Here is an 18,339-nt window from a genome sequence, read left to right as displayed (position 1 = left end):
ACTCACATGTTTAAAGCTCATAGCCAAATAGAGCGGAAGGTACTTTCCCATGATTCCCCTTTATAGCCTCCTGCATGGTCAACATCCCCCACCAGAGTGGTCCACTTGATACAATGGATGAACCTACATTAACACATCATCATCACCCAAAGTCCATAGTTTACGTTGGGTTCCCTCCTGTCGTATGTTCTGTGGGTTTAGACAAATGTATAATGGCATGTATCCACCATCGTAGCTTTATAGAGTATTTTCACTACCCTAAAAATCCTCTCTGCTTTATCAGTACACCCTTCTACCAATTCATCCCTCCATACTTTTGCCTTTTCCAGAACGTCCTATAGTTGGAATCCTACAGCATGTAAACTTTTTAGACTGGCTCCTTTCACTTAGTAATGTGCATTTAAGTTGCCTCCACGTCCTTCCGTGGCTTGATGGCTCATTTAAAAAAAAATTTTTTTGAGAGTGAGAGCAGGGGAGAAGGGCAGAGAGAGAGAGAGAGAGAGAGAGAATCCCAAGCAGGTTCCATGCTTAGTGCAGAGCCCCATGCGGGGCTCGATCCCAGGATCGTGAGCTGAGCCTAAATCGAGTTGGATGCTCAACCAACGGAGCCACCTAGGCACCCCGATAGCTCATTTCTTTCTACCGCTAAGATCTTTGTCCCATTTTAAAAATTGAGTTGTTTTCTTGTTGGATTTAAGTGTTCTTTGTATAATTTGGATAACAATCCTCTATCTGACGGGCTTTTTTGCAAATATTTTCTCCCAGTCTGTGGCTTGTCTTTTCATTTTCTTGATTGTGTCTTTTGCAGCATGGAATTTTTTTTTAATTTTAATGAAGTCCAGCTTATAAACTTTCTTTCATGGGTCATGGCTTTTGTGCATTTCTAAAAAGTCACTGCCAGGGGTGCCTGGGTGGCTCAGTCGGTTAAGCATCCAACTTCAACTCAGGTCATGATCTCGAACTCCATGAGTTCAAGCCCTGTGTCAGGCTCTGTGCTGACAGCTCAGAGCCTGGAGACTGCTTCAGATTCTTTCTCTCTCTCTCTCTCTCTCTCTCTCTGCCCTTCCACTGCTCATGCTCTGTGTCTGTCACTCAAAAATAAACATTAAAAATGTTTTTTAAGTCATTGCCAAACCTAAGGTCATAAAGGTTTTCTTCTACATTATCTTCTGGGAACTTCAAGGTTTTGCATTTTACATTTAGGTCTATGATCCATTTTGAGTTAATTTTTGTGAAGGGTGTGAGATCTGTGTTAAGATTCTTTTTTTTGCATGTGGATGACCAAGTTGTCCCAGTATCGTTTGTTGAAAAGACTGTTTGGCTCATTGTATCAGCTTTACCCCTTTGTGAAAGACCACTTGTCTAGATTTCTCTGAGTCTATTTCTGGACTGTCTATCCTGTTCCATTGCACTGCCTTGTTCTTCCTCACCTCGGGGCCTTTGCACATGCTGTTTCCTTTTCCTAGAATATTCTCTCTCCCCTACCTGGATACTTTCAACTATCTTTAAGATCTGAGCTTACATGTCCTTCCTGCCAGAAAGTCTCCCCTGATACGGATTGTTTGGGTGCCTCTGAATTGGGTCCCCAAGTATAAACCTCATCATGGTGTATTGTAATTATCTGCTTACTTCTTGGTCCCTCCCCACCTTTAGTGGTAAGTGCCTTGAAAATGGAGGCCATATTTGCCTGTCTTGCCATTATCTGTATCTATATCTAATCTATATCTATCTCCTCAGTGTGAGAGAAAAGCGTTGTGTAATCACCTGCAGAGGTGGGCCAGGGTGAGATCACATGGGATTTGATAAATAATGGCAGTGAAACTCAGGATCCTCCATGGTGTTGATGGTTTTAGTGGTCACTTCCCAGAAGGGCATTATGTCTACTCCCCAAGAACATCCTGAGCTGTGGCTAAACCCAACTGCAGGAAAATAGCACAGTTCTTTAATAACAAATTATAAAGGCGGGTCAGGTTCCCCAAGGAATGGGGGGGGGGGGCCGGGCTATTCATGCTGCATTAAAAAGTAATAAAGCTGCAACCTTTCCTGAGCAGCAGAATATAAGAAAACATCCCATTTGCCATCAAATACTGAATTTAGAATTACAGGCTTCATTAACTCAGAGTTTTGCTTATTTAAAGAAATTCTTTAATGAGGCCATTTCTTCAAAGCGAGTGTGCTGAGTTGTCCTCTCTCCCAGATTCAAACGAGAACATTTGGGGGGGGGGTTCCTTGAGAAAGATGCAAGAGGCTTTGCTTTTCTGTTTGTTCACGGTCATGTGTATCCCCGTGTAATTCAGCCCGTCGGAAGGGCCATTTACTGCTCTAACCTTCAGAGCCCATCTCTCAGATTTCCTGGCCAGATCTTCTACGGCCGCCATTTTGGCTGCTCCATGGCTAATCCCCACATGGGCTCTGGGGTGATGCCGGCTGATGGGGTTATTAGGTATACAGTCCTCAGTCTTCTTGTGGAGGCAGGGCTTGTAAAGACTCTATGGGGCACCTTGGCAGGAAGATTATTGAGTAAAATTAAAAACAACCTTGAGAGACTGATGGAATCATCCTCCCCCCCGCCCCCATTCTCACCTCTTGAGCAGACGGGGTCAGAGAAGTAGCTTCCTTCCTGGGAAACAGGCAGAAAGTGGTCAAGACAGGGTCTCTCCAACCCCAGTACCTTTCTCTTTCCCACTGTGCTCACCTCAGAAATGGCAGCTGCTTGAAATAAGAAGTAGACAAGGGAAGGGAAACAAAAATAATATAAAAACAGGGAGGGGGACAAAACAGAAGAGGCTCATACATATGGAGAACAAACTGAGGGTTGCTGGAGGGATAGTGGGAGGGGGGATGGGCTAAACGGGCAAGGGGCACTAAGGAATCTACTCCTGAAATCATTATGGCACTAGATGCTAACTAATTTGGATGTAAATTTTAAAAAATAAAAAATGAAATTAAACATAAATAAATAAAAACGCTGTTGTGATTAAATAAAAGAAGAAGAAGAAGAGGAAAGCCCGTCCAGTGCGGGCGGAGAGGGGTAGCTCATTCTGTGACTCACTCCCACAGCTCGGGGAGCTGCAGAGCGCTTATGAGGGGGCCAAGAAAATGGCTCACCAGCTAAAGAGGAAGTGCCACCATCTGACCTGTGACCTGGAGGACACCCGCCTCCAGCTGGAGGACCAGCAAAGCCGAAGTCACGAGCTCGAGAAGAAGCAGAAGAAGTGAGTTGCGTTTCACGCCGTCGCTGGGCTCCAGGGTGGGCTGCGTCAATGCTGAGGCCTCTTGGGGGTCTCCAGGCTCTCCTCCTCAGCCCCCTCACTCCTGTCGGGGCTCCTCATCCACAAGGTGGAACCCCTCACCCCTCGTTCTGCTCCCATTTTCCTCCCCACCCCTCACACTTACTCCTGTAGGCTTCTCCCAAGCATGCAGCAAAAAGCCATTCTTTTCTGTTCCCCAGTCTCGCTCTACAACCAATCTACCGTGTGACCTTGGGGAGCTTTCTTGGCCTCTCTGGGCCTCAGCACCCCCCTTTGACAAGTGAAGAGATGGCCGTGGAGGGCGAGGACACCCGAGCACGGTGGGCGGGAGAGCAAGGGCTGATGTCAGACCACCCCAGTTCAAGTCCGAGCTGTGCCTCTCTCTAGTTGTATGACCTTGGAGAAGTCATCCAACCCCCTCAGCCTCAGTTCCTTACCCTTAGGTGGGGGATGGCAATACCCCATTGTAGCGAGGACTAAGTGATGGGGTTGGTAGGCTCGACAGACTGAATCCCGGCTCCTAGCCCCGTGGCGGAAAATGGGGCCAGAGAATGGGGGAGGCCCCAAATCGACTCACTTCCCTTTTCAGTCGACACTTAGGCTCTCCAATCACATGAGCACTTCTGGCGTAGGCAGGGCCCTGTGCATGAACGAGATGCCAGCCTTGAAGCTGCACCCTGCACTCTGGTTCCCACGCTTGCTTTCCCGTCGGGATGTGGTCATAGCTCAGCAAATGGTTGAGCCTAGACTGGCACCCATGAGTTTGCACATGCGAAACCTCAGTGCCTGTGCTCATCTAATCCCTGGACACCCTGGCTGTGCCTGAGTTCTGCAGCTTTGCTGGTGAGGGTGATGGTGTGCAGGGAGGGGTCCCGTCTGGAGTCAGACCACCTCTAATGATAGACGAGACACAGTCTCTTTCAGACAGTCTGGACTAAAAATACCGGAAAATGTGACTAGGATGTGGTTTTGCTCAAGGCACTTCTTTTCCAAGAGGTGGCACGCTGAATTATATTTTCATGGGAGGGGCACGGATTTTGAACTTGGGTCTGCATAATTAAATATTCTTCCTGTATGGGGCGCCTGGGTGGCTCAGCCGGTTGAGCGTCCGACTTCGGCTTGGGTCATGATCTCGAGGTCTGGGAGTTCGAGCCCCGCATCGGGCTCTGTGCTGACAGCTGGGAGCCTGCTTCTGATTCTGTGTCTCCCTCTCTCTCTGCCCCTCCCCCGCTCACGCTCTGTCTCTCTCTCTCCTTCAAAAATAAATAAACATTAAAAAAATTTTTTAAAATATTCTCTCTCACTCTGAGCTTTTCTTTTTTCTTTTTTTTTAAGTTCATTTATTTTGAGAGAGAGAGAGCACGAGCAGGGGAGGACAGAGAGAGGGAGAGAGAATCCCAAGCAGGCTCTGCACTCTCAGTGCTGACCCAGGCACGGGGCTAAGACCCACAGACTACAAGATCATGACCTGAGCCGAAACTGAGAGTCAGATGCTTAACTGACTGAGCCACCCAGGTGCCCTATCACTTTGATCTTTTCTGAGCTGACTTCTTCATGTGAAAACAAAAAGTTTTTGGGGAGTTGTTAGCATGCCCCCCTCAAATGAGAGAGGTTATTTAATCTTTTATTGATAATCTGACTCTGTTTCCTTTTCCACCTGCCTGGGTATTCTGGCTGAACCTTGTCCTTGCAGTGGGGAAAATGGCTTTGTCTTTCCTTGGCCAGTTCCTGTGTGACCTTGTCAAATGATACCACCTCTCTGGGCCAGAGAGACTGATGTTTCAGAGGAGTCCTTGACTTAAGCAGGCCACCTGTTGCTGAATAATAGCTCTGACAGACCCTATCTGCAAACTGAGAGGTGGGGGCTCTAACATCCCCTGAGTTTCTGCCAGCTGTGACAACATTGGCTTTCATCTGTGGCTTCTGTTCCTGTTCTGAGAGGCTCTAGGTAGGGTTTCCGCTCTCTGAGGGGCCCGGGGGCTCTCTGTGGAGGTTATGCAGCCAGAAAATTCCGTCTCTCTGGTCATTCCCAACCCCCTTGGTCAGAATCTTTCATTCCAGGCTCTCAAGAACCTCCCCATGGCGCCCTCCTGGGAAAGATCCCATTTCTTCCTTCCAAGACTTACCTGTCCTGTGATGCTTCCCTACCCCTCTACCATCCCCTGGCAGAAGTTAATTCATGTTTTGACCCTCGTTGCAAATGGGAGCCATTTTCCTTCTAGGTGGTCCAGCAATATAGCAGGGAGGCTAGAGGCCTAAGTAGGAATCCGGGCAAAATAACCATAGGGAGGGAAAGATCTAGAAGTCAGCAATACTTCTTCATAATCTCTCCAACTTTAATCAAATCGTAGAGGTAGCCGCCTCCTTAGTTTGCTGAGCCCTGGATGGACTGATGTCTCCATGCAGGGGAGTTCCCTGTCCCCAGCGTGGTTTCCAAGTTCAGAGTGGCCCAAAGTGGCTCCATCTGGGCTTGGCTGATCGTTGCCACGGTTACCCCATGGGTCACAGAGCTCGGTTCCGAGGGCCGATGGAGTTCCGAGCCTGTCTCCTTGGGGTGGGGCCTGCGCTGGGCTCACCAACTCCCACACATACTGGAAGTTAGACCCCAGGCCTGCTTCTAGTGGGGTGAGGCATGTGTGTGAATCCCTCTGGCCTTAGGCAGGCGGTCGTTCGGTGTGTTCCAGAAGCTGGAGTCCATAGGAGCCATTCTTTGGCATTGGGTGGCCTGTTAAGTCAAGGTCTCCTCTGAAACATCGGTCACTGTCTGGCCCCCACTGCCTCATCCCACCTGCCCCAGTTAGATGGGGGACTAGCTGAGACAGTAGAGAAGCTGGGCTCAAGCCCACCTCGGCCACTTTGGAATTTAGGGGCGAATCACTCTGCCTCTCTGAACTTCAGTTTCCTCTTCTATAAAATGGATATCATTACATGTTTCTTGCTGAATTGCTATAAAGACCACATGGACCCCAGCCCAGAGCCCGGCACCTTGGGACTCCTGGGTCATTATCACCATCACAAAGTTTCCATTCACAGGGGCGGCCGCGGGCGCCTCTTGAATGATGTCACCAACGGCCAATCAGAAAACTCCTGGGCTCTTCCAACAGGAGGACCCCATCCTGTGACCCATGATCGGCTTTCTCAGGAGTCTGAGGCTTTGAATGACCATCTAGCTTTAAGATACATTGGATAATCTTGTAACAAGGGGGACTTTCTTCTCACTAAGACCCCAACCCCATGCCCAGTTTAACCCTTCTGGCCATACCAAGGTCCCTGGAGCAGTGGCACTTTCTGTGTGGGCCAAGGGCAGGTGACCAAGATCACATCTTATTGAGGCTTGCCAAAGCCTCCTGTACTGATCTCCTCATCTGTGATAGGGATATAGGGCCAAGGAAACTGCATGGAATGATATCGAATCCAGGAAGTTCTTCTCACCCAGTGGTCACCATCCTGGAGGGGCAGGGAGCCCCCAAATGAGGCATTTCCTAATTCCCTGGCCAGCCCCCAAGAGGACAGGCTTGTCTTTGTGTTTTTTTTTTTCTGAGATGACAAATGAGGACCACATCGAATGTATTAATGTCCAACCTTTTATCAGTAATTACGGTGCTCTAATGCAACGTATGCGTGCCTAAACCAGATGATATAGAGGGGGTGAAATGTAAAATATCTCTTGTTTGTGCAGATATATGCATTCACTCCTTCACGGGTCAATGAGTGCGAGACCCCCCCCCCCCCCGAACCTAGGTCTTGTAGATTTATTTCCTGGCATATATGGGCAAACCAGATAGGTGCAATTTTTCTATCGCTCTGTAAGTTTTTTTTTAAACTCTTTTCCCATATCTGTATATACTTTTATTCTATTATTTTTACTTATGCATGTTGTGTTTTATGTGAGTCTCCACTACTTTTGCCGAAACTCCACGTGAACCCTAAAAGTTGCTCTCTGGCGTTGCAAATTTCAACCGCACGTCCGCAACCTTACGCAAAAGCACAGAGCAAAACCTCCCGTCGTCTGGGGCCCCCTCTCTCTGCCTCATGGTTCTCAGCAAGCTAACCACCTCTCTCCAGCCCTCCTCGTCCTCCGCCCCAGTGCCATGACATCTGCTCTGCTTGAACAGGTTTGACATGCAGCTGGCCCAGGCCCTGGGTGAGTCTGTGTTTGAGAAGGGTCTTCGAGAAAAAGTGACCCAGGAGAACACCAGTGTCCGATGGGAACTGGGCCAGCTTCAGCAGCAGTTGAAGGTAAGGGATGGGGTGGAGTTGGGGGGAGGGGGGCACATGGAGCCATCTTGGCTCTTAGTTGCTGGCTTCCGGGAACCTCCCCTGCCCCCGCCATTCCCTGCCATGCACCTGCAGTAAATAGTGACGGGGGGGGGGTATGCTGGTCTGCCCGCCAGCTGGGGTCATGGATCCCAGGGTGCCCTAACACAACAAAAAGTAGTTGAGATATTGATAATGAGATCTCCCTAGCACTCTCAAGGTGCCCACCTGGCAGGAGGGAGAAGCTGGGCAAAGAAGGAGGTCATTGTCGCCCCACCCAGGGGCACGATGCAGGCTTCCAGCACAGAGGGGTTTTATTAAAGTACAACACAGGCACCTTACTCATTTGTTCCTCACCCTTCTGTGGCTCCCTGCTACCCCTAAAAGAGCTCTCAGCCTGGAATTCAGCTCCCTCTTGATCTAGCCCAAAGTTCTTTGGCCTCGGAGCTGACTTTCTAACCTGAACGAGTCATTTCTGGACACCTTGCCTCTCTGCCCCTATGTCTGCATCCCAGCCTCGGCAGATACCCAGCTTACAAATGTACAAACACTCCCTTTATGTGCTTTGAGGCCCAACTCTGGGGGGGTGGTAACTGCTCCCCCAAAAAGCCTCCACCCGTGGTGTGTGAGCTGTCCCAGGGAGTAGCCCTTGGTGTCCCATGGCGGGGGGGGGGGGTGCTGCTGGGGCTGCCAGGCCAAGGTAGGGATGTCAGGCGGTTCCCTGGTGGATGGGGCGTGTGGTCACATGACTCTAGATCTCTGCCCCCTTGGTCTCCAGCAAAAAGAGCAGGAAACCTCGCAGCTGAAGCAGGAGGTGGAGACATTGCAGGCCCATAAGCGGGAGCTCTTGGGGTTGTCCTCTCTGGGAGAAAACTGTGTCGCTGGCTTGAAGGAGAGGCTCTGGAATCTGGAATCCAGCGCCCTGGAGCATGAGAAAATCCAGAGTCAGCAAGAAAACACCATCAAGCAGCTGGAGCAGGTAGGAAAGCCCTGTCCCAGGCCGATGCCCTGTCCCATGCTGGCTCCTGTGCAGTAGGGGGTTGTTGGAAGGCAACACCAACGCCTCACCTCACTCAGCTGCTCCTCATTCTTCTATGGCTCCCGATTACCCCCGAGACTCTCTCAACCTCCAGGTTTGGCATTCGGGTCCTCCATGATGTAGCCCACTCCTCCCATCCTGCAAAGCGTCAAGGTCACCTCAGAGAAGCTTGCCCTGATCACCTTCTTGAAAGCAGCCCCACCCCCACCCCACGTCCACTTCCCATGCCCTTAGCTGCTGTCTTCTCCTTTACAGTATCTGTCATCTTCTTCGATAGTGTTAAAAAAAAAATTCCTCCATGCTGCTCTCCCCCATTAGAATGTTTCAGGAAGGCAGGGTGCTTTGTTGATGTTACTGATCAGGCTTCCCCAGAGCCTAGAATGAGCCCAGGTACTTAGCTGGTGCTCAAGAAATAACTGTTGGCCTGGTATCTGAGGCTTACTGAGTGCCGTCTGCACACCAGACTCAGCCCTTGGCTCATATCTCAGGAATCTCCCCCAGAACCTTAGATGGTCAGATGCCAGTATATCCCCACTTCACAGATGTGGAAGCTGAGGCTCAGAGACAGAGAGAGAGGGTGCCAGGGAACTGGGGCCTGTGCCCTATGACTCCGTTGCACCCAGAACACCTGTTACGTGCACAGCCTCAAGGAAGATTGGAGCACTAGCTCTTTGGGAACCACAAAATAACTAAGGGGAAGTAGGCAGAAATATCAAGTACTCTATCTAGTTCCAGCACCCTTTGTGAGGTGAGGATTTTATTTGTTGGCTTGTCTGTTGATATGCCCACCCCATTCCACAAAGGAACTGATTCAAGCAGCATATAGAATGTCTGCATAATAAAACAGAAACATTATATACATTTTTCATGTTTATTTATTTTTGAGAGAGAGAGACAGAGCATGAGCAGGGGGAAGGGAGAGAGAGAGGGGGAGACACAGAATCCGAATCAGGCTCCAGGCTCTGAGCTGTCAGCACAGAGCCTGGGGCAGGGCTGGAACCCATGAACCCCAAGATCATTGCCTGAGCCGAAGTCGGATGCTCAACCGACTGAGCCACACGGGCAGCCCTAAAACAGAAACATTATAAATAAAGCAATCCGAGCCAGAGAAACACACACTAAAGCAGACTCTAAGGAGTTTGGGGGACAGCAAATGCATAAACAGAACCACAAAGCATACGATCTTACAGCCTTCATGGTTCCTGCTCTAAAATTCCTGGTGGCCAGAGAGAAAAAGGAAATGTGAGCTGCCTGCTCTTTATTACCCCAAGGCAGAAACAAACCAGCTTTTCAAGGGGGAAGCAAAGCTGTTTCCTGATGCTTCTCTGGGAAGCGATGTCTCCTGGGGCATTTCTCAGGCTGCCGTGATTTCAAAGTGGTTATAAGTTGGGGACCCCCTTTTCAAGAAAGTGTGACTAGGTAGCATGAATATATACTTTTTTGAAACGTTTATTTACTTATTTTTGATGCGGGGGGTGGGGGGGAGAGAGCGAGGGAGGGGCAGAGAGAGAGGGAGAGAGAGAGAGAATCCCAAGCAGGCTCCATGCTGTCAGCACAGAACCTGATGCGGGGCTTGAACTCACAAACTATGAGATCATGACCCGAGCTGAAATCAAGAGTTGGACACTTAGCTGCTGAGCTGCCCAGGGGCCCCAGGTATAGCATGAATATGTAAAGCAGATGAAGCCTGAGCAGCTCTGGGTAAGTGAGGAACAGGAGTGGTGGTTCGGGGGCAAGGAGGAGAGGGAGCACCGGGGCGCGTACCCTTGCTTCTCACTTACCCTCACTCCCTTGGCGTGGAGCCCAGGCTTGTGGTGGGCATGGAGGGACAGAGTCCGAAGCAATTCAGGAAGCAGAGTCCCTTCACTCACTCAGCCAGCAGGAATTTATCAAGCGCCTACTTTGCATCATGCGATGTAGCTGTAGACAAGACAGATGTGGTCTCTGCCTTCTGGAAGTTTGGAGTCGTGCTGAGTGTTAAGAGGAAGTTTAACTTGCCAATCTGGTTTTGGGAGGGGGGTTGGGGTGGGGGAGGAACAATCAGGGAAGACTTCCTGGAGGAAGTGGCATTTACCGGAGGAAGTGACATTTATGGAAGGGTGAGTGCAAGTTGGCACGGAGAGAGTTCCGGGCAGGAGGAACAGCCAGTACAAAAGCCTAGAGGCAGGAAAGGTCTGTGGCTGAAGTATGGTCGCATCCACATGGGGTCCTCAAGGCAGCTCAGTCGATGTGACCTTAGGCAAGCCCCCTGTTTTCTCTAGACTTCAGTCTCCTCATCTGTACCCCGAAACGGGAGGCTTTTCAACCCCCTGGCTTTCCCCAGCTCCAGCGAGGAATCCATGGAGGTGCACGAAGGAGGTGGGATGTCTGTGTAGATTGTTAAGGGATATGGAAGATCGCGCAGCTCCCATAGCCACCCAGCGTCAGGAATAAAGTGGGCACTTGGAAAATTGTGTTGGTTCTTTAAGATGTCACCGGCACCCCTCGGCGCTCAGCAGCGGAAATGTGCTCCTCTGACCGCAGGGACCCGAAAGTTAATGCAACTTTCCTAATTCGCCACCCTCAACCTACACAGGAGGCAAGGCTGACTCAACACTTCCATCCGTCTTTAGCTTCGCCCAGAACCCCACGCGGTGTTGTGCCCTTGCAGACATCCAGGAGATATTTATGGATTACAATATAGCACTTTCCCCGGGGAATTTTATGTTCACTCATATAGCCTTGACATAAATGGTATTGCAGATGTCAGGAGTGTCCAAGAGGCTAGGGGAAAAAAAAGAAAAGGAAATATTATATTTACTTGCTTAAGCTCCTCGTTTTGGATTATCTCCCCATAACCTGTCATTTTAAAAGGAGGCGAGGAAGGAGGTTGACATTTAATGTGAGCTTACTTTATGCCAGGAGCTGTAATAAGGGCTCTGTGGTACACTATCCTTTTGCCTCACCACCACAGTAGAGAAAGCTGGAAAGTATAGATTCTTGGAGCCTGGACCCTGGAGATTCTGATGCGGTAGGTCAAGGGGGAAGCCCTAAAGATGCAAATTTTTTTTACAAATTGCATTGTTCAATTCTAACACACCACAGAATTTGAGAAGCAGGGGCTTGGGTCAATCCCTCATGGATCAAAGATCAAAAAAGGAAAATCTCGAACTGCAACAGGAACCTGTGACGGCTGCTTCCAATTCTAGAACCTTCTAGACAGCACCATACAGCTTAGACATCATGCGCCGCAGCTCTTTGTCGGCTGCGAGCAAGTTTTGGAGGCTCTTATTGAAAAGACTCACCTCCTTCGCGGGACACAGCTGTTCGTTACGTCTTCCAGGAGGGAGGGGGGCTGTCGTCTGTGTTTTCAAAAGAGAAAGTCAGATTCGTGCACCAGGCGATGTGCTAGGTGCTTTACGCGGGCCATCTCACTGAATTCTCATAACGCATTTTAAGGTGATTGTTTTCCGCAGAGAAGAGTGATCAGAGGCAAAGTGAATTGTCCAAGGTGACATTCTGGGCAAGTGATCTCCCCCTGGAGGCTTTCGTACCTTCATACATAAACTCATTTTATCATCCAGCCACCCACCTACCCACTCATTCAAAACACCATCACGGATGCTTACTCCAGGGAGGACACATATGCTTCATTTTTTTTTTTTTTACTTTTTTATGTTATTTTACTTTTGAGAGAGAGAGACAGAGCATGAGTGGGGGAGGGCCAGAAAGAGGGCGAGGCACAGAATCCGAAGCAGCTTCCAGGCTCCAAGCCGTCAGCACAGAGCCGGGCGGGGGGCTCGAACTCCCGAACCCTGAGATCATGACTTGAGCCGAAGTCAGACACCTAACAGATTGAGCCACCCAGGTGCCCCCCCCCACCCCCGTTTAAAATTTTTTTATGATATCTGCCTCATCTTAAAAGTGTTGAGAAGCAGGTTCTTAGGTGGCTCAGTAGGTTAAGCATCTGACGCTTGATTTCGGCTCAGATCGTGACCTCACGGTGTGTGGGATCGAGCCCCGCCCAAGGCTCTGGGCCGACGGTGCGGAATCTGCTCCGGATTCTCTCTCTCCGTCTCTCTCTGCCCTTCCCCTGCTTGCGCTTTCTCTCTCTTTCTCTCAAAATAAGTAAACAAACTTAAACAATTGTCGAGAAGGATTCCGAAGCATTCTTCCATCTAAACTCGGCAGAAAGTAGCCTGGCGGATTAGTGATGTTTGTAGTGACCACAGGAGGGGATAGAGGTGGCATGTGGGCTATTTATCTACCGTTTCTGACCTCCCTGGGGACCTGTGGGGGGCTACTGGACTCTCACCCCTGCATCCCAGAAAGGAAGAATGCAGCTGGAGTACCACAGATGACATGGTTGGGGTGGGTCACCCTCATGTGCTGTCCTTGCTGTCCCCAGCTCCGCCAGCGGTTTGAGCTGGAGATCGAGCGGATGAAACAGATGCACCAGAAGGACCGTGAGGACCAGGAGGAGGAGCTGGAAGATGTCCGCCAGTCCTGCCAGAAGCGGGTAAGTGCTCCTCGGGCCCTGGCAGGTCCAGTCTTGGGTGCCATTTTCCTTTGGGGGGGGGGGGGGCGCGGTGCACTCCAGAGCCTGGGGACCGACTTTTTGTATCCACCTAAGGCCTTAGCTGTCAAGGCTGCTAGAGCAGAAGTACCTCTCTTAAATATGGTTCTGGAGCTTCCAGAAGCCTCTGGAACTGTCAAACATAATCACCCCCAGATTTCTGCCCAAAGCCCACAGTTCCATGTGACTTAGGCCTTGGGGAAGGCCTTCCATGTTTCAAGAAGGGGACCAGTCCTTTCTGGCTGTTTCCTTTGCAGACAATTTCCTAACGCATCATCCGAGCTCCTGCAGACCTTTCAAACAGTGGATAAGAAAGCAATAAACCCTTGAAATCTTACCATCCAGAAACCATCATTACCACTATTTTACAAGCCAATTCGTATCTCTCTGTCATGGGACACACACACGTAACATATTTGTTGAGATACCGTTTCACCCGAATGGGGCCGTGCTTTCTTGAAGCCTTTCACAAGCGTTTTGTCCTTGGCCTCTTTCCTCTTTCCATGTCAGTAAATACCGGTCTGATGTACATAGTTAAGAGCTTCAAAGCAGTCCATGTTAGGCACGTGCTGTAATTTGTTCAACAAGCCTCCTGTGGCTGGGCATTCAGGATTTTCAGATCTTCTGTTATTATAACCAGTGCTGAGATACACACCCTTACAGATGCATTGACTGACGTGAATGTAAGAGGAGTCCTTTCAGTGGAGTGGCTGGAAAGCTGTGGGGTATGGCTCAGTTAATAGGTTTTCTCGCTGCGGGACCCTTGCAGATCTTTCACGGCTTTGTGTACATTTGACTCTCCAAGAAAGGGCTGAGGAGCATTTCCTAAAACTGACTCCTGCTATTAGCTCCCAGGGCGGTCTGTCTACGGAGACCTCCAGACTGTAGGGCTTGAAGGTCTGGGTGTTGGAATTTGCAGACTCTTTGTCTGAATCTTTGCTTTTCCACCTTAACAACTGTGCCATCTTAGGAAAGTGATTTAAAAGCTTCAACTATTACTAAAATCCACGCTATTCCCTGACTCCTTGCTCTGTATCCAGCGCTGGTCACTCAAGGCCAGTTTATAAGACGCACAAGAAAGCCAATGTCGCTGCTTTCCTTGGAGTCATGGAGGCTTGGGTCAAGTCCCAACGTCATCAACTACCGAGTGTGGGGCATTGGAGAAACCCTGTAACCTTGCTAGGAAGCGTCACTGTCCTCATCTGTAAAACAGGAGACTATGGCTGCTTGTAGGGTCACCGTGAAGGCTCAGGGAGATCTCAGATGGGGAAGTGTTGCATGATTTGGTAATGTAATCCTTGTAATGGACTCTTAACAAGCAATACTGGTGAGTGTGGATTTCTAGGCAGTGGCCCTTTGGAGGAGCCCATGAACCAGCCAGGTGGTTGACTTGCTCCTGGGTGTGATTAATCCATCCAAGAGAAGCAGGGGGTGGGGACTTGGCATCCCACAGAGCTCACAGCTAAGCGCATCGCCCGGGGCAGGGCTGAAGGGCGCCTCAGTGATTGGCAGAGCTTTGGCAGGAGACGGGAGGCTAGCTGAGCACATCCTTGGGCGGATCTGACCGCCGCGGTGCCCTGACCTTACTCCAGGGGGGTGTTTGAGAACTGAGCCCATTCTTCACCCCCAGTGGGTGATGTTACTGTATCTGCTGCCTGTCTTTGTCTCCAAATACGCTTTTTGTGGGTCTCGTGAAAGCTCAGTCCCTCTGGGGGTTCACATCTAGAGGAACCAAGTGCATTCCTTCCCGAACTCCCCAGGGCTGGAAAGAGTCCAATGATTTTGGACTCCTCCGGACCTCGATGTCCCATAACCTCCCTGAGACTCAGTTTTCTCATCTGTAAAATCGGAGCAACGATAGAAAATGTTCTACCTTCCTGTGCTATTGTGAAGAAGGGAGAAAAGAATGAGAAGTACCCTGCAAACTGGAAAGTGCTGGGGGTTCGCATTGAGGGACCAGTTTTTCCTCCTTTTCCATGATCCACATATCTGGGAGAAACGGATGGGAGTCTTTGAACACCCAGTGGGTGCCACACGCCAGGCTGGGTTCTTTATGCCCCACTTCTTTGCCCCTCTCTAGGGCTCTGTAACATCGATTGTCCTGGTTTGCAGATGAGGAAACCAGAGTTCACGAAGGTGAAGTGCGTTGCCCAAAGTTACCCAGCCGGGAAGTAGCCCAGCTAGGACCTGTCTCCTGCCAAAGCCCAGTCTCTTAACCAAAATGCTAGATTTGAATTTTTTTTTTCTTTTGCAAACATTTGGACCCTGGAAGGCCATTTTAGGAAGCATTGATAGAAGGTAGCCTTGGGCAATGCTGCTGCCTCTATTAGAGCTTCCTGCACACGAACTTGCCAAAGGCTCTGATAAGTCTTGCACTGAAGAAATGATACACTCAGTGATTCTGGCGTGGACTTTCCTCCGTCCTCCACCTACATACCCATCACACTTGTGAATGCCAAGGGGAAGCATCCCACAGAGCACACTCCAGGAAACTTGGCCTTGCTTGATATATAGTTCTTATTATTTTGTGTATTTTTCTTTTTTCTTTATTTTTTATTAAAATTTAAAAAAATGTAATGCTTTGTTATTCTTGAGAGAGAGAGAGAGAGATACAGAGCACGGGTAGGGGAGGGGCAGAGAGAGACATGGAATCAGAAGCAGGTTCCAGGCTCTGAGCTGTCAGCACACAGCCTGATGCAGGACCTCGAACCCACGGGTTGCGAGATCATGACCTGAGCCAAAGTTGGAGGCCCAAGCGACTGAGCCACCCTGGCGCCCCTCTTTTGTGTATTTTTCAAATATGAATTTTTCAAAATGAGTTTTAGCTTTGCCTGTCTTCCCTCTACAAGCAGATACAAACAGAGTGCCTTGTTTCTCTCACTGTTAAAAGAAAGTTCTGAAATGAACTTGCTTTCTACGTAAGTGACCATCAATCAGTGCTTTTTCCCCTCCGTGGGTCAGGAGATGGAAACCCTCAGTCCCTTCCCATGCGCCCTCAGGTGAAGGTTGCACAATTTCTGGCGCATTCTAAAAGTGTCGCAAAGCATCACGGGTGCCCTGACCCGGGGCCCCAGTGAGGCGGAGATGTGACCCAGACCCTCCTGAGGCTTTTCCGTGGATAGATTTATAAAGGGAGAGGGTGAGGTCAGAGAAAGGTGTTTTTATCCTTATGACAGGCACTCACATGGACTTCACGTGTAGGGCCTGCTCTGTCTCTCTCACCGTGGCAGGAAATCAATCGTTTTAGCGACCCACGTGGGAAAGCTGAAGGCTGTCTGGGGTGGCAGAAAAGCTGGGGCCAGAAGATAGAACACTAACTGCTCTCAGCAGCAACTGACTTAGGAGCATGCGCCTCACAGCTTCTCTCTGACTCAGTTTACCCAGCTGTGAAGTAGGGTCACTGACAGCATGGAAAGGAAGGACGAAGGGAAGGGTGAGACAACATGTAGGACAGAGGCTGGTAGGGAAGAAGGTGTGCAAAGCGGTTGCCGTGGGGTATTCACTTCGGCGGGGAGCACCTGCCTTTGCGGGGGGATTAGGGAAGTCAGAGCCAACTGTAAATTGAATGAGTTGCTTGCAGCCAGATGTCTTAGTCCATTTGGACTAGTATAACAGAATACCATAGACCGTGGGCTGACAACAAGATTTACTTGTCACGGTTCTGGAGGTTGGGAAGTCCAAGATCAAGGTGCCAGCAGATTGGGCGTCGGGGGAGGACCCTCTTCCGGGCTTACGGACAATGGGACAATGGTCTTCTTGCCGTGTCCTCACGCGGTGGAGGGAGAGGAAGCAGGCTCTCTGCTGTCTCTTCTTATTTTTTTAATGTTTATTTATTTATTTTTGAGAGAGAGCACGCATGTGCTAGTGGGGGAGGGACAGTGAGAGGGGGACAGAGGATCCGAGGTGGGCTCTGAGCTGACAGCAGAGAGCCGACACGGGGCTCGAACTCGCGAGCTGTGAGATCATGACCTGAGCCGAAGTCAGACGCTTAACCGACTGAGCCAGCCAGGCACTCCTCTGCTGTCTTTCCTTATAAAGGGCACCAATCCCAGCATGGGGGCTCCGCCTTCATGACCTTGGTCTAAACCTAATTATCTCCCAAAGGCCACGTCTTCAACGAGCACTGCACCTGGGCATTAGGATTTCAACATAGGAAGTTTGGAGAGACACGAACTTGTAGTCCAAACTTCTTTTTACAAGAACGGATTCCCAGCCTATTTGATAAAGAAGGTGGATACATTTCAATACATCAGACATAATGTTGTACAGAGGCCTTAAAATCCAAATGCCGAGATCTGCGAACATTCGAGCAAGGTCATGGCATAGGAGGAAGCACCTGTTAAGGAGTGGGCAGGGAACTGGGGGTAGGGGCTTCACATCAAGGGGCAGGGGGTTTCCCATAAGCGGCCAGCTCGCCCCATAACTGTCAGGCTCCCAAGCTCCTAGGCTGCTGGGTTCTCTGACAGGGACGCGCCCTCCTGATGGCCAGGGCAGCCTTTGTGGAGCCGGACGGCAGCCATGCACTTGACATTCCTCCCCTCCTCTGGGTGGGGGTCCCTGCCTCGTGAGCTTGGTCTGGATAGAGCTCATTTATCCCATGTATGTATCCGCCCTTTGTGTCCACAGCTCCGCCAGCTGGAAATGCAGCTGGAACAAGAATACGAGGAGAAGCAGGTAGCCCTTCATGAGAAGCAGGATTTGGAAGGCTTGATTGGAACCCTCTGCGATCAGGTAAGGGGGAAACACCCGCAAACAAAACATGTTTGAGGCAACACATTCCCTGCCCTCCGGGCCCTATTAGAGAGGTGGATTCAGGGGCAGGGACAGCTCAGCAGTCTTCAGGAAAAGCCAGACCCTAGTCATTTCAGCCAGCCTCCCCCGATCCTCCCAAGCGCCCTCTTGCCCATCAGTTCAGGCCCTGTCCACACTCACCGGCTCTTCAAAGGACAGCTTCTGGGGTCCACACGCAGCAGAGTTCTTGGAAGAACCATGAGAATACATGGAGTGGGCCCAGCCAGAAGTGACAGATGAGGTGGCCTTGCCTTCAGCAGGCTGTCGGGTAGACGGGGGAGGCAGGCCTTGCTTCAGTGGGGTGAATGAGAACGGTCACTGTGTTCACAGCTGGCCTCGTGAGGATGAGACTTTTGCCAGAGGCAGCAGGCTCCGAGTCGGGCAAATGTAGCTTTAAACCCTAGCTGGGCCACTTCTGTCTGCCTGGCTTTGGGTGAGCTGATTAA

General features: G+C 50.2%; 1 protein-coding gene and 1 long non-coding RNA gene across 3 annotated transcripts in view; one reads left to right on the top strand and one right to left on the bottom strand.

Moving 5' to 3' along the window:
* The window catches only part of MYO18B (myosin XVIIIB), a 258,283-nt gene that overhangs the window by 132,829 nt on the left and 107,115 nt on the right, over nt 1-18,339 (top strand). For both annotated transcript variants that reach the window (XM_043558069.1, XM_043558070.1), the window contains exons 29-33: nt 3,061-3,215; nt 7,367-7,490; nt 8,287-8,487; nt 12,935-13,045; nt 17,729-17,833. In XM_043558069.1, coding sequence (XP_043414004.1) covers nt 3,061-3,215; nt 7,367-7,490; nt 8,287-8,487; nt 12,935-13,045; nt 17,729-17,833 — 696 coding nt within the window. The remainder of the gene's footprint in view (nt 1-3,060; nt 3,216-7,366; nt 7,491-8,286; nt 8,488-12,934; nt 13,046-17,728; nt 17,834-18,339) is intronic.
* On the bottom strand, nt 2,129-3,209 carry LOC122470447. Its single transcript, XR_006293915.1, has 4 exons — nt 3,109-3,209; nt 2,696-2,709; nt 2,584-2,620; nt 2,129-2,500 (listed from the first exon to the last, which is right to left on the bottom strand). It is a non-coding gene; the product is annotated as an uncharacterized LOC122470447 (long non-coding RNA).

This window comes from Prionailurus bengalensis, chromosome D3, assembly GCF_016509475.1.
Source record: "Prionailurus bengalensis isolate Pbe53 chromosome D3, Fcat_Pben_1.1_paternal_pri, whole genome shotgun sequence".
In the NCBI taxonomy this organism is placed as follows: Eukaryota; Metazoa; Chordata; class Mammalia; order Carnivora; family Felidae; genus Prionailurus; species Prionailurus bengalensis.
The sequence above is the reverse complement of the archived record's forward strand: the minus strand, read 5'-3'. Positions and strand labels throughout refer to the sequence as shown.